This window comes from Galeopterus variegatus, unplaced genomic scaffold, assembly GCF_000696425.1.
Source record: "Galeopterus variegatus unplaced genomic scaffold, G_variegatus-3.0.2 Scaffold407, whole genome shotgun sequence".
NCBI lineage: Eukaryota > Metazoa > Chordata > Mammalia > Dermoptera > Cynocephalidae > Galeopterus > Galeopterus variegatus.
Window position 1 is genome coordinate 435826 of NW_007726518.1, and position 13954 is coordinate 449779.

General features: G+C 43.1%; 1 protein-coding gene across 1 annotated transcript in view; it reads right to left on the reverse strand.

Moving 5' to 3' along the window:
* Window positions 1-13954, reverse strand: part of TMEM241 (transmembrane protein 241) — a 123991-nt gene that overhangs the window by 63569 nt on the left and 46468 nt on the right. Inside the window, exons 7-11 of the mRNA XM_008568407.1 lie at window positions 13017-13068; window positions 11235-11283; window positions 10367-10412; window positions 9294-9329; window positions 5181-5215 (exon numbers count right to left, since the gene is read on the reverse strand). Coding sequence (XP_008566629.1) covers window positions 5181-5215; window positions 9294-9329; window positions 10367-10412; window positions 11235-11283; window positions 13017-13068 — 218 coding nt within the window. The remainder of the gene's footprint in view (window positions 1-5180; window positions 5216-9293; window positions 9330-10366; window positions 10413-11234; window positions 11284-13016; window positions 13069-13954) is intronic.

Consider the following 13954-nt stretch of genomic DNA (forward strand, 5'->3'; position numbering starts at 1 on the left):
AGTTACACCCCTGCCAGAACAGCTAAGACAAGACTGACAACACCCACGTCAGTACGGATGTGCAGCAAGTAGAACTCTCAAACACTGCTGGGTGGGAATGCATGGCACACACACTTTGGAAAACTGGCACTTCCTTAGGAAGTCAAATGTACTCTAAGACCCAGTAATCCTACCCCTAGGGATTCATCTGGCAGACATGCAAACATAAGCACAAAAAAAGTCTTCTATGAGAATGTTCTTAGTAGCTTTTTGGATACTCAAAATAGTCACAAACTGGGAGCAGCCCAGGGGGGCATCAACAGGTGAACAGATAAAACGTGGTATGTTTACACAATGAAACGCTACTCGGCAACAGCAAGGAACAAACTGGTGATATACACAACATGGATGAATCTCTAAACACTACTCTGAATGTAAGAGCTAGACCCAAAAAATACTTAACTGATTATTCCACTTATATGAGGCTCTAGAACAGACCGAACTTATCCATGATAATAGAAATCAGATCAGTAGTGGCCCCGGTGGTGGGCGAGGAGTGGCTTGGAAGGGGCTTCAAGAAACTTTCTGTAGGGACAGAAATGTTCTCTATCTTGATAGGGGTGTGAATTACACAGGTGTGTACATTTGCTAAAGTAGATCGAGCTGTACATTTAAGATATGTGTATTTCATGTATGTAAATTATATCTCAATTTTAAAATGTTTTTAAAGCGCTACCAAATAATGAAGACATAAATAACAAAAGAAGGGGTAAGAACAACCAAAAAAATGAAGCCCCACTTTAAAATTTCAGAAAGTATTAACAGATTCTTCAAAAAAAGACTGTACCTATAGACCTTGACTCTCACTGTGTCTTAACTAGGGCAGGTGGGGAATCAGGAAGACAGCTCTCCCCAACCCACACTCGGGCCCCACAGAGGACTTTCTAGATGGAGAGTGTAATAAGCAAGTGGGAAAGAGTAGTGTTCTATCTTAAAAATGGGCTAGACTACACATGGGTCCAATCGGAAAGCTAACAAATTGGCAAGAATTGGAGCCACTCAATAAGAGTAGACCTTGAATAGTTATGGAGAAGAGAAATCTTTCTTAGCTGTTTTATTTGCTGAAACTTTGTAGTCAACTGTATACTACTATGAGAAAACATCATCAGGAACCATCAGTGAGTGTAGGGCAACTGACCTACCAAGGGTCTTCTAGATTCTGAGCTTCCATCATCTCTCACACCAAATTATTACCTTAATATGGACCTGCCTTAGATAGTACTTATTCACTCTAACAAACTAATGAAGCACTTTACTATTCTCGAGTGCTTTTTGAAGCAGTGGGCAATGCTTACAGTTGCACAAGTTGCGCGCTACACAACTTCAAAGGACAGGCCACTGTCTACATAGACCACAACTGTTTGCAGTGGCCCTGAGAGCTTGTAAAAGTTAAATCTGATCAAAACCTGGACAGTCTCTTCTCATTTGGATTTCATAAGCAGCTTCACTACTCTAGTCAAGATTGTTTTGCTACTCAGTAGCCCTCATCCAAGCAGGTACCACGGACAAACTCCACATCTACCAAGGCTTTAAGTCAGCGGCGCTCCACTGACAAGAGGTGAAAGGAGAAGCAGACACACAAACTTTGAAACAGTTTGTAAAAGTTCTAAGAAAGTAACAAACATGACCATGGGGATCACACATAGAACACCTTTATAAAAAGAACATGCTTTCACATCACTTAATACATGTAGAAGTAGGTGTGATTTTACAGTGTTTCCCTGGGATGCTCATGGGTTAGATACTGAACTTGGTACATGGAAGTGTCTGGCTTCTTTTGGAAGGCTGCAACCAGTCTGTACATAACCCTATACCTTCCCCAGCGCTTTTGCAGGAGCCCTGCTATGAGGGCTACCGAGGTCTGCAGGACTCCTGAACCCTACATCTCTTGGCTGGGGAGCCTCAGCTACTTATAGCAAGGGAGGCCACAACCACCTCTGCTATTTACATGAGAGGCACAGCCAGTATCACTGGCCCAGCAAAATCCTCAGAAGCCCAACTTTCTATTCCTGGCCTCTTCAGTGACACCACCTCAGCTAGCAGGAAACTGCAACAAACCAAAGCCGCAGACAGGATTCCTTCAAGAGCATGTGCCAAGGCGCTCTCTGACGAATCCCACAGGCTATGCAACGCCCTGAGCTGCCCACTGCAGGCCAATCCTGGATCATTTACCATGTGCTAGGACTGAAGCCAGCAGGAGAAAGAATGGGAGGCGGGCACCTGGTGTCCATTCTTCTTTTTTTTAATTTTAAAATATAATGTGAAAGAAAAGTAATCCTTGTAAGTATCCTCTTGTGGCATAACTAAGCTCCAAATAGGTTCTCAAATCAGAGAGATTTCTTCCCCCCAACGCACACATTTTCTTGTTGACCTATAATTAACCCTTTTAAAGTATACACTTCCGTGGTTTTTAGTATATTCACAGAGATGTGCAACCATCACCACTATCTAATTCCAGAACATTTTTAACACCTCAAAAAGAAATGGAAGCCTACTTTAAATTACTCTTCTGCCCAGGCCAGTCTACAGTCTTAGGCTGCTGACCACTTTGTGTTCCCAGAGAGTAACTAAGATCCCAAGGTATTCGCCCTGAGCTGCCCACTGCAGGCCAATCCTGGATCATTTACCATGTGCTAGGACTGAAGCCAGCAGGAGAAAGAATGGGAGGTGGGCACCTGGTGTCCATTCTTCTTTTTTTTAATTTTAAAATATAATGTGAAAGAAAAGTAATCCTTGCAAGTATCCTCTTGTGGCATAACTAAGCTCCAAATAGGTTCTCAAATCAGAGAGATTTCTTCCCCCCAACGCACACATTTTCTTGTGGACCTATAATTAACCCTTTTAAAGTATACACTTCCGTGGTTTTTAGTATATTCACAGAGATGTGCAACCATCACCACTATCTAATTCCAGAACATTTTTAACACCTCAAAAAGAAATGGAAGCCTACTTTAAATTACTCTTCTGCCCAGGCCAGTCTACAGTCTTAGGCTGCTGACCACTTTGTGTTCCCAGAGAGTAACTAAGAGCCCAAGGTATTCTTGTACTGACTTAAAAGTTTAGCAATAGCTCAAGGTAAAATGTCAGACCACTGGCCACTATTACCAGCGGACACCAACTTGGAAACTGGTAGATAAAATGCCCCGAAACCAAGAGAAGCTCCAGAAAGAAATGTAGAAATTTCCATAGAAAAGTATTCACTTGCTTGGGATACTTTATAATAAAGTACAAGATCACTGAAAAAGCAGCATTCCCAAGGTATTCTTGTACGGACTTAAAAGTTTAGCAACAGCTCAAGGTAAAATGTCAGACCACTGGCCACTATTACCAGCAGACACCAACTTGGAAACTGGTAGATAAAATGCCCCGAAACCAAGAGAAGCTCCAGAAAGAAATGTAGAAATTTCCATACAAAAGTATTCACTTGCTTGGGATACTTTATAATAAAGTACAAGATCACTGAAAAAGCAGCATTTTTAGGGGGAAAAAACCTGGAAAGAGGGTCATGAGACCTAAACTCCAGTCTCCCTCTTCTACTCACCCACTCTGTATCATCTAGGTCACGTCACTTAACTCCTCTGGGCTTCAATTTCCTCACTTGTAAAATTTGGTAGCACCTGGAATAATCACTAAGATTCTTTCCCACTCTGATAATCATGAGCGTAACCAATGAACAAGCATCACCTCTTGGTTGAAGGGCAAAATGATTTCTTGAAGTAAAAGTTATTTGCCAAAGTCCAATAGAAATAATTCAGGAAGTAAATGAACATGTAAATCAAGAAACAGCGAACGTAACTTTCCAAAGACCTTTGAAAAAAGCACATTTCAAAGAGGGAGGACACTTAGCAGGCTCTTAAATATCTGTGAGGGGACAACCACCTGTCTACATGAAGGAATGACAAGAGACATGACTGGAAGGCAGACAATCGGCAGAGCGGGTAAGCAGAAACTGTTTAGGGTTAACGGCATGGCTTCATAGGATTTATCCTTTCACGAGGATGGGTTTTCAACAAATGTCAGTGGAGAGGGCACTGAACAGCAAACTTGAGTCTTGAGATGTCACCAGGCAGACAAAAGCAGGTGGCTTCAGTGTGGGCAAGTGGAGAGTAATGAATTAAGAAAAAATTAACTCAAATTATCCTTATGAGATGTGGGTTCAAATATGTCACATACAACCTAGAAACATTACTCCTGAGTCACAATTGACAGTTCTCTGAGGATACTTGTTCAAAAAGTCTGAAGCAGCTAAAAACACCAGCATAAAGCAGCCATTGTTTTGGGCACAAGATGAGAGCTAGAAGGTGCTTTAGAAATAATCCAGTCCGCCTTTCTCATTCTCCAGATGAGAAAACTGAGACCCTGAGAGCCTGGGCAATGCCTTATGCACAGCGAGTAGTGAATAAACATTAGTTAAAAAAAGAAAACAGGTCTATGGCCACTCAGTGGAGGAGGCAAGAGAGGTTCCAACCCTTCTGCTCTTTCCACCGCACTCTACCATGCCACGAGGAACATGTGTGTTTCCAACCACGCCACACATACACACGTTATTGTTTTATCTCTGGCATCAACTTCAAAGCCTTTCAGAGTAAAAAGCCACAATGGAATAGAGTATTGTAGGCAATTCCTAAATCTGAAAACCAACTATAGAGTAACTGAGACAGCAATGGGATGAAGGTGAGTTTCAAAATTTGTTGTCTATAATCTGGAATTCCAAAAAATGGATGGTGACACATGTTAAAATTTTATGAAATGAGGTCAGCTTCTAGCTAAATTTGAACTTTTTCACCAAATCCTTTAGCACTAAAATTGATGAGCAATTGTGGATGCTTGGAGAAGGAATTTTGGAAGAGGGAAAAACAAGCTCTGGTTTACTCAGCAGGTAATAAACCTGTCTGTACATCTGAGATCGCACCAAATGAAAACAAAGACAACCAAATTCAAGAGAGAAAAAGAATAAATTCCCGTGCAATATTACATCATGGGTTATTAAGAGCAGTTTCAAATAAGTGAGCCATTTGTAACCTCCCAGTTTGACACTCTGAAAGCGACCATATTCTTTTAAAAAATATCTCTCAGAGACATGCCCACTGAGTTGAATGGGCAATCTAAAACAAACAAAATAACATTCAAATGGCATTTACCTGTGGGATGAGATGCAAATGCCAGGAGCACCACACTGCAAAAGATACAGCAAAGTAGTCAAGAAAACTTCGCCAGGAGTGAAAAAACAATAATATAAATTTCTACCCATTGTACTTAGAAATAGTTGATTTGCCTAAAAGCACTGACTGGTCTCATTCTGCCTGAATCTAACCCCTCAGAGAGAGTGAGAATCTCTTGAAATGCCTCCTGTTTTGGCAAGAGGATTGAATCCATCCTTGGGACAGACAGAATCTATGTCCTACCTGGCGGTCAGCGGTGTCACTTTCTTGAACCCAGTTGATCCTAATTATTATCATACTCACCTATTTACCAAGAGTATCTGTAAGTTAAATAATGCAAACTCCAAATTACAAATAGGTTGCAATCTAAAAGCTAGCTGTAGGTGTGAGCTAAATATTTTTGTGCCACAAAATTAACTGTGTAGGAGGTAAATTTCTAAAAAGGTAAGTGCACAAAATGACCCATCCCATCCACCAAGTGGCTGAACACTGCCTGCACTGATTTTCAACAGATGCCAGAGGGGAGGAGGGAGGAAAAGGAGAACGTGAAGGGGTGTCCCTTTGATGCGAGCCATGTGCACCCTGGCACCCTCCCACCTTCCCCTCTAGGAAGCTCTCCCATCTCCCACCCCTCTACTGTATCTTCACAGTACCCAGATCCCCCACCTTCTGCACACTCTTCCATCAAAACTCGATGCCATCCAGGCAGCTGATCTAGTTAGAGGTTAAGAATAAACTTATCTAAGTACAGAAGAGAATTATTTTTTAAAAAGGGCTGGATGGCCTACTTTGGTTCTCAACCCCAGCTGCACATCAGAACAGCTCAGCATCCTGGCTTAAATAAGAACCTTTCCCCAAAGGTCCAGGCAGCAGTTGTTTTTCTGTTACAGCCTCAGTGGCTGTAAGGTGCATGGGACTGGGAACCATCGCAAGGCATCTCTAGTTGGTGGTGACACTGTAGGCAGTGTGTAGGGAGATGGCTGAGGGAGGGAAACCACTGTCAGCCCGCGGGCTCTGCCCTACTGCTGGGCTTATCTCTCTGCTTCATTTCTGGTTTTCTCAGGCTTTTCCTTTGCTCCACCTCTAAAGCACAAGTTCTCTGATGGTCCCCAGAGCAGCAGCAGCGTGGGCAGAGGCAGGAAGAGAGGGGGTTCAGGAGAAAGGCAATGGAGAAGAGCCACATATTGTGGTTTTTAAGATAGTGTTTACAGGTAGCTGTAAAAAACACACACACTATAAACAAGACTGGAGACACTGCGATGACTGGTCCTCTGCACAGACGATGTCTTTGCTTGAAACTTGTCTTCCTTTGGAAGACACATACCCTGTGCGTACTCCATTATTATATCTCCCTGGTTCCCCTTTTGGTTATAACTTCAGGAGCAAAACTTACTGGTCCTATGGCAGGACATGACAGACCTCTTCCCATCCCAAAATATCTCTGAGGGCCTGCCATAGTACCCCAAATCCCATCATCAGAATCACCCCAAAAGGTAATCCTAAAATAAAATATTAGAGGGTAGAAATAAGAAGAAACAATTAAATGAAAGAGTTGATTCTCCAGTCCCTGTTTGAATATTGCAAGTAGTGTTAAACCACTCCTAATTCCTCGTGTGGCCTCTTTGGGAGCAAGACCATATTTTATTCATCTCTGGATCCCAAGTGTCTAGCAGTGTCATACATACAGCAGGTGCTCAATATGTTTTCTGAATGCACTTAATCACCTCCAGGTGTATTTGTGGTGAAAATATGTTTGAAGAGAAATATAGCTTGAAGCAACCTATAGTTCTAAGAATATAAATTACATGTGAATTTTAATAAGAAAATTATACTAATATAAAAGTCATATCATGCCAGATAAGCAGCAGGCTTTTTAAATTCATTCATTCAGTAAATATTTATTGAGTGCCTAATATATGTCAGATACTGTTCTAATATCTGGAAATACAGCAGTGAACAAAATAGAAAACATCCCTATGCTCCTAGGAAATAAAATGGGAAAATATAATCTCCACATGTTAAACTCCAACACACTTTTTTCTGTGTCACTAAGTCATACCCTAGAGAGAACACCTATTTCCCTTTGACACAGACACAATCTCATCTACAAAATAAGGAGGTGGAGTGTGAATGAGTAACATTATGGCAATTTTCTATTTAATAGACTGGGGGAGACTAAAGTCTGCCTCATCTTAAAAAGAAATGGTGCTACGAGTACATCCCATAATATTTATTCCTGATACATTACCAAGATTCCCCAAAAGGCAGATCAAAGCCATACCCATTTTTAGAAGTTGCACTTATCTTCAGCCCCACATATGACCTTCCCTTTATTTTCTCCTTCACCCTTTCACCCTATCTTGTGACTTATCCCTCTATCTAAATTAGAAACACCAAAAAGTCAGGGCCAGGGAGCAAATAGATCCTCAAGAAAATAGTGGTGTGTGCCAAAGGTAGAGACCACCCACTACTTGCCTCTCTCAAACTGAGAGCTCAGAACAATACTTTGCCCTGGCAGACAGCCCTCTGGGCCAGCACACAAGGACAGCCCATACATCGGAGCGGACTGCAGGCTTCCGGAGGCCAAGCCCTCAGTGTCCAGCAGCAGTAGGAAATCGAACAGTGGCCCTCGTTCTGATCTGCACATCTTAATCACTTGTACTGAAAAAAAGACTTGGAAACAGAGTCGGGGCTTTGGTGGGCGTGCCACAGCCTCAGCCACATGCTCCCGGCAATAAATGCCCTCGCAGAGGTGAGGGAGCTGGGGGGAGCGGGAGAAGACAGGAGGACCGTCTTTCCATATCCCTTATCCCTTGGCTGCTTGGAGAAAAAGAACTGCCTAAAGTGGCCCAATGTCATGGAAACACTGTAAACACCAGGAGCCCTCTGTGTTTTCAGAAAAGTCTCTTGGAAGACAGCTGGTGGGTCAGAGCACAGAGGAGCTAATGGGTAGAAACACTGTAAACACTAGGAGCCCTCTGTTTTCAGAAAAGTCTCTTGGAAGACAGCTGGTGGGTCAGAGCACAGAGGAGCTAATGGGTGTTTTCAGCTGAGTACAGAAGAGGCCCGCAGCCATGCTTGGGGTGTATCTTGCTTGCAAAAAGGCATCTGAATAAATACCGATATTTATAAGCTTTATCTGCAAAGGGAATGTACAGCTCATGTTGAGCAATTTAAGCTGAGTGACTTCCTCCAGAAATCAGCATGACCAAATGCTGAGGTGCATCTCCAACCTCGGTCCTCTTCACTGGAAGTAGCTGCATGAGGCAACCTTGGGTTCTCAGGAGCAAATCTTACTGTTTCTCAGTCAGGCCCCTGCAGTGCCCTGTCTGAGACTGCTAAAATCTAAGAACAATCCCAGCTATTCTATTTAGCAGGCTGACCCCTGCTTGGTTTGGAATGGCTATGGCAAGAAATCCATATACCCTATTTAAAGTTATTAATCAAGCCTCAAACTTGATTCTACCTTAACAAATATACCGTTGAAGCAATGTGAAGTCCAGATTAAAATGCTGCATTCCTGGACTCCCTGAAGCTTCAAGTCAGAATGTGGCAGCATAGGCAGCCTCTGGCTCCAAACTGCCAACTCTTCTCTTTCCACCTCAGGCTCCTCCTGCACCTGAGGGCCTCACACATGTGTGTGGACAGCTCGGCCTGCAAGGCCACCCTTCATCTCCACCCCCCCACCCCCACTACAAGCCTCCCTTGGGACACCCCTTGGGCCTAGGAATAAGTTGGGAAGACAGATCCAGGGAAGCCCTGGAACTGAGCTCAGGGCCACCCAGGTAAGGGATTCCAGGGCAGTCTAGCAGTGAGGGTGTGGGCTCCAGATGATATGTCCCTTAGCCTCACAGACACCACTCCCCATGGGGAGGGGTGTGGCCCTCCCAAGTTCAGACAAAGGCCCCTCTTGTCTAGTCTAAGGGCAGGACTACTATTTCGTTTCCTCAGTTCTAGTCACCTCACAAGTTATTTTACCAGCATTCCTGGCAGGCACATTGGCTCAGAACCCTCTAATCAAAATATTTGGAAAACAAAAATCCATTAGCTCTAGAAGGATATGCATTCTTTAAAAATGTAAATTATCCTTACCTGGATATATAGTTTAAGTACTGCTGGTCAATGTCACTAAGGAATGAGAGAGAGAAAAAAAAGAAAAAAAAAAAGGGTTTTAAATAAATAAAATAGTCATTTTGTTTTATTAAAAAATTCTATGTATATATATGTTAGAGAAAAAAGATAAAACATGAAATAATAGAAGTATTCTAAATACTTAAAATAGTCATTATCTCTTACTAATAAATTCTATGCAGAAAAAAAGATAAAACAGAAATAAAAGTATTTTAAATACGTGAAATAGCATTTATCTTTTATTAATAAATTCTATGTGTATATATGTTACTACTAGTAACGTTTCAATGTAAGTATGCTCCAAATATTGCATAGTACATACTTAAACAAACAAAAAAAAGTATTTGCTGCTTATCTGAAATTCAAATTTAACTGGGCATCCTGTATTTTATCTGGCAACTCTCCTGGCTTCTTGCTGCAAAAACACTTTATTGAAAGAACAAAAGGTGCCCTAGGGAGTGAAAGCCACACATTCTCAGAGGGTAAGACCTATTTTCAGGAGTCATTCCCTTCAGCCCTTTTCTTTAGGCCCCCAAACCCAGAAGCCAGCTGGCCAGCTAGCTACATAGCTCAATTGAGGCCTGAATCCTCATCTTTTTTCATTTACATTCACCAAGGCTGTTTCATTCATTGACTGCCTGCAACAAAGGCCTCATTTTACCCAAGAACAGAGCTGGTAACTGGGAAGACTTCTGGATCTAAACTGAGTCAAGTCAGGAAGGGGCTGGGGAAACAAGAAAAAAAAGACTTGTCTCTCTCAGCCGGATGTAGTCAGTTGGGGCCCAGAGCAGCTGGTCACACACATTTCATTACAAAGCCATCTAAATGGCTGTCCTTGAAGAAAGCGGATGAGACTCCATGCCTCTTCACACGTCACCAAGGGTGACTAGTTTTAGGCGTTGGTGGGCTCAGCCTGTGTGGGCCAAGCACCCAGAGGAGATATGGCTTTGAGGCTGAGTCTGCAGCCCTCGCGGCTGAAGGGAACACTCTCTCCAACACGTCTAACCAAATGACAGCTCATCAAAGGAGCTTACCTTAACGTGCTGTGCTTCTGGGACTTCTGCAGTATTCTGTAAGCTCCTGAAAATGAAGCCACATGTGTCACTGTACACAGCCTTCTGCTTAAGTCAGTACACTTCCAGGGAAGCACAAAACACTCATGGAAAAGGTCCCCCAAAGGTGCAGCTGCTGGTCCCCTTTTCCCTACGAGGATCACACATAGCTGACAGGAGGAGACCAAAATTTGGAGAGTTTCAAGGATGCGAATTCAATAATCCTCCATGATAATGCAGTTCAGTCCTTCAAGGGACCCACAGAGCATGCTGGGCAATGACAGCTCCATGACCACAGAAGGACATGATTAACGAAACTTTTATTTCCTTTACATGACTCACATGAGAAAGGGAATCACCAGTGGATTTCTGAACTTTTCTGATCTGTGTTAACAAACTCAGGGCACTGTTGTTTCCATCTAAGCCTCCAGACAAGAAACACTGAACTTATATGATTTGAAATAAAATCTAATGGTACTTTTATTTCACCACCTAAATTTTTTTTGCTGTACTACTGAAAGGAACTATTTTTGACACGAACTTGTGGATATCTTCCCACCATTTTTAGAGAAGACCAACCAGCATTCCACAAGTAAACTTGGACAAGCAAAACCTGAGCCATGGTGAGTTACTTAATACTTATCATGAAAAAGAAGGAGCTATACTGGAAATGGAAACATTGGAGGAAAGCTCAAAAATAGAAAATCAACCCAGAAAATGCCCATTTAATTTTAACCTTGACACCTCGGATTTAATTTTCCTTTTGTCCAGGGTCGCTAAAAAGTGGACACACAATAAGGTCTAAATAATAAACGTCAATTATTTAAGTAAATATTCTTTTAGAACTTACCCAAACAGAATAAGTGAATTACAGCCCAAAAATATCCATCTGGATCAAACTGTAACACGGGGTTGAAAAAAGAAGAAATGGCTGTAAGTACAGACAAACAGGATCCAGCGTGGCAATCAGAGACCCTAGTCATTAGTGTACAGAGCCAGGCGAGGGTCACAAAACAGGACTCCTGGGTCCTCAAGTCAGTTCCTCCATGTTCCTCACCCGGTTGCCTACAACATCTTCCTAACAGGATGCTCTTCCTCCAGCACCCATTCCCCACGCTGTCATCGCATTGTGTTCAAGTCCAAACTCATGACACCCAGGGACCTCTATACAGGACAAGCCCCCGTCAACCCCTCCAGTCGCATCTACAATCCCCTTCCCTAGAGAACAAGGATGACCTGCATTTTCCCTGCTTCCCCTACAACTCAGCTGAGGGGATTCCCTCCTCTTCCTCTCTTCCTTGTTATTCTCTGTAAAACTTTGTATCATCCGATACACCCTCCATTTTACTTATTCTTTGCTTATTGTCTCTATCTCCACCTACCCTCCCCTAGATTGTAAATTCCAGGAGGGCAGGAATTGGAACAGGGGTAGACACACAGTAGGTGCTCAATCAAGTTGAATCACACAATAGTCATGACACCTCCAGGACTCTACCCTCACCTGCTTTCTTCTCATGGCTAACACCTCCTCGCTCTTCCACATCTAGGTGTAATAAGCAAAGTCTGGATCTGGCATCAGAAAGATCGGGGTTAAATTTTAAAATCCCTGCTTATTCATTAGCTGTGGAACGCCTCACCTGCTTTCTTCTCATGGCTAACACCTCCTCGCTCTTCCACATCTAGGTGTAATAAGCAAAGTCTGGCTCTGGCATCAGAAAGATCGGGGTTAAATTTTAAAATCCCTGCTTATTCATTAGCTGTGGAACTTCTGAGCCTCATTACTCTTTAGCTATGAAACAGACATAATACTTGTCCCTATCCTTACAGAAATGTGAGATTTTAAGCACAATGAGGCACATTAAGCACTGGCTCAGGGCTGGCACACAGCAGGCTCCCCGTAATTGTTAGCTGCTCCTACTTCCCCTCCCCAAGTCTCCTTAGGTGCTTCACAGCTCCCCATGCCTCCTGGGGCAGAGCCCTGGCCTCCCTGTGTGATAATGGTCTATTTTACTCATCTGTTTACTTCCCCTTTGCTCTGAATAGACTTCGACTTCTGCCTGGACAAAGATTAATCTTCGTCTTTGTGCCCCCAAAGCCTGGCTCAGTGCCTGATACTTGGTGGGGACTTAATTATGCTGAGCGAGAAAAGGAGGGAGGGAAAAAGAAAGAAAAGAAACCCAGCAATGAGATGACTACTGGGTGCAGGAGTGGGTCCTCAGGGCTTCATAAAGAAAACTCAACTTCGGCACCAGATAACAGAGTGAAAATCACTCTGCAGAAGATGGGGCCCTCAGGTGGAGAGGAAAAATCAACTCTGCCTCAATGCCCAAGGCTGGGGCAATTTAGGCATTGGCTTGCAGATTTACTAGGCACATAGAGGGCAGACTGCATGCACCTGTACCTGGGGCCAGAGCTCTGCAGGCCATGCTGTCACAGCCTTAGGGAGAAGGCAAAGTCCTGGGGAAAAGGTGTTGCCCGGGCCAAAAGTCACCTAGCCTGAAAGCTTCTGAATGCCTCTGTATAGGCGGGGTATCCCAATTCTAAAAGGAAGGACTAGGAAATTCTGCTCATACACGCAGGCTTCAGAGAGTAAAAGGCACTTTGAAGGCAGAATGAGTTCACCTGGACTTACCTGGGAGTCGTTGAACGGAAGGCACCCTCCAGCGGCCAGGAGGAAGAGGGCACTGTGGGGAGGAGATAAAACAAGGCAGCTTCACCTTTCAACACCCAAGCCTTCCCAGAGAAGGAGGCTGAAATGCACTCATTGGGGTCTGGATGGGGCAAAGATCCTGCCCAGCTCCCCTGCTCATCCTCTAAGAACCCGGGTATAGTTTTCAATTATGTGGTCTGCTGATAACCAGACATTTCCTCTTCTGGGGCTCAGCGAGTCATTTCCCAGAGTAAGGCATTTGCAGGACATCTGGAAAACCACAGCTGGCTCACTCAAGAAAAACAGTGTGCCTGCTAAATGTCTAATAAAAGGAGATTTTTTTCAACTACAGATCCCAAAAAATGCACAAGTGGAAAATTGGGCAATCAGACCACTTTATGAATCATGAGGAAACACTGAGACAAACCTAAATTTAAGGACAGTCCACAAAACAGCAGGCCTATACTCTTCAAAAATGTGAAGGCAATGAAAGATAATGAAAGGCTGAAGAAGTGTTCAGAGACATGACATCTTGGAGGAAAAACTGCTATAAAAGACAATATTAGGATAACTGGCAAAATTTGAACATGAACTCTATATAAGAGTATTGTATCAGATGTTAATTTTTTAAATTTAATAAATGCACTTTGGTTATATAAGAGACTGTTATTTTTAGGAGATACACTTTGAAGTATTTAGGGACAGGGTCATGATCTCTACAGCTTATTCTCAAACAGTTGAGAAGTTCAGTCTCATACCAGTATGTACTCTATATACATATAGAATTCTATATTCTACATATAGACTATATGCTTTATATATACACACATATATGCAAGCGTACTTCAAAAAGTTCGTGGATGGGCCGGCCCGGTGGTGCACTGCTACAGTGCGCCGCTTGGGAAGTGCGGCAGCGCTCC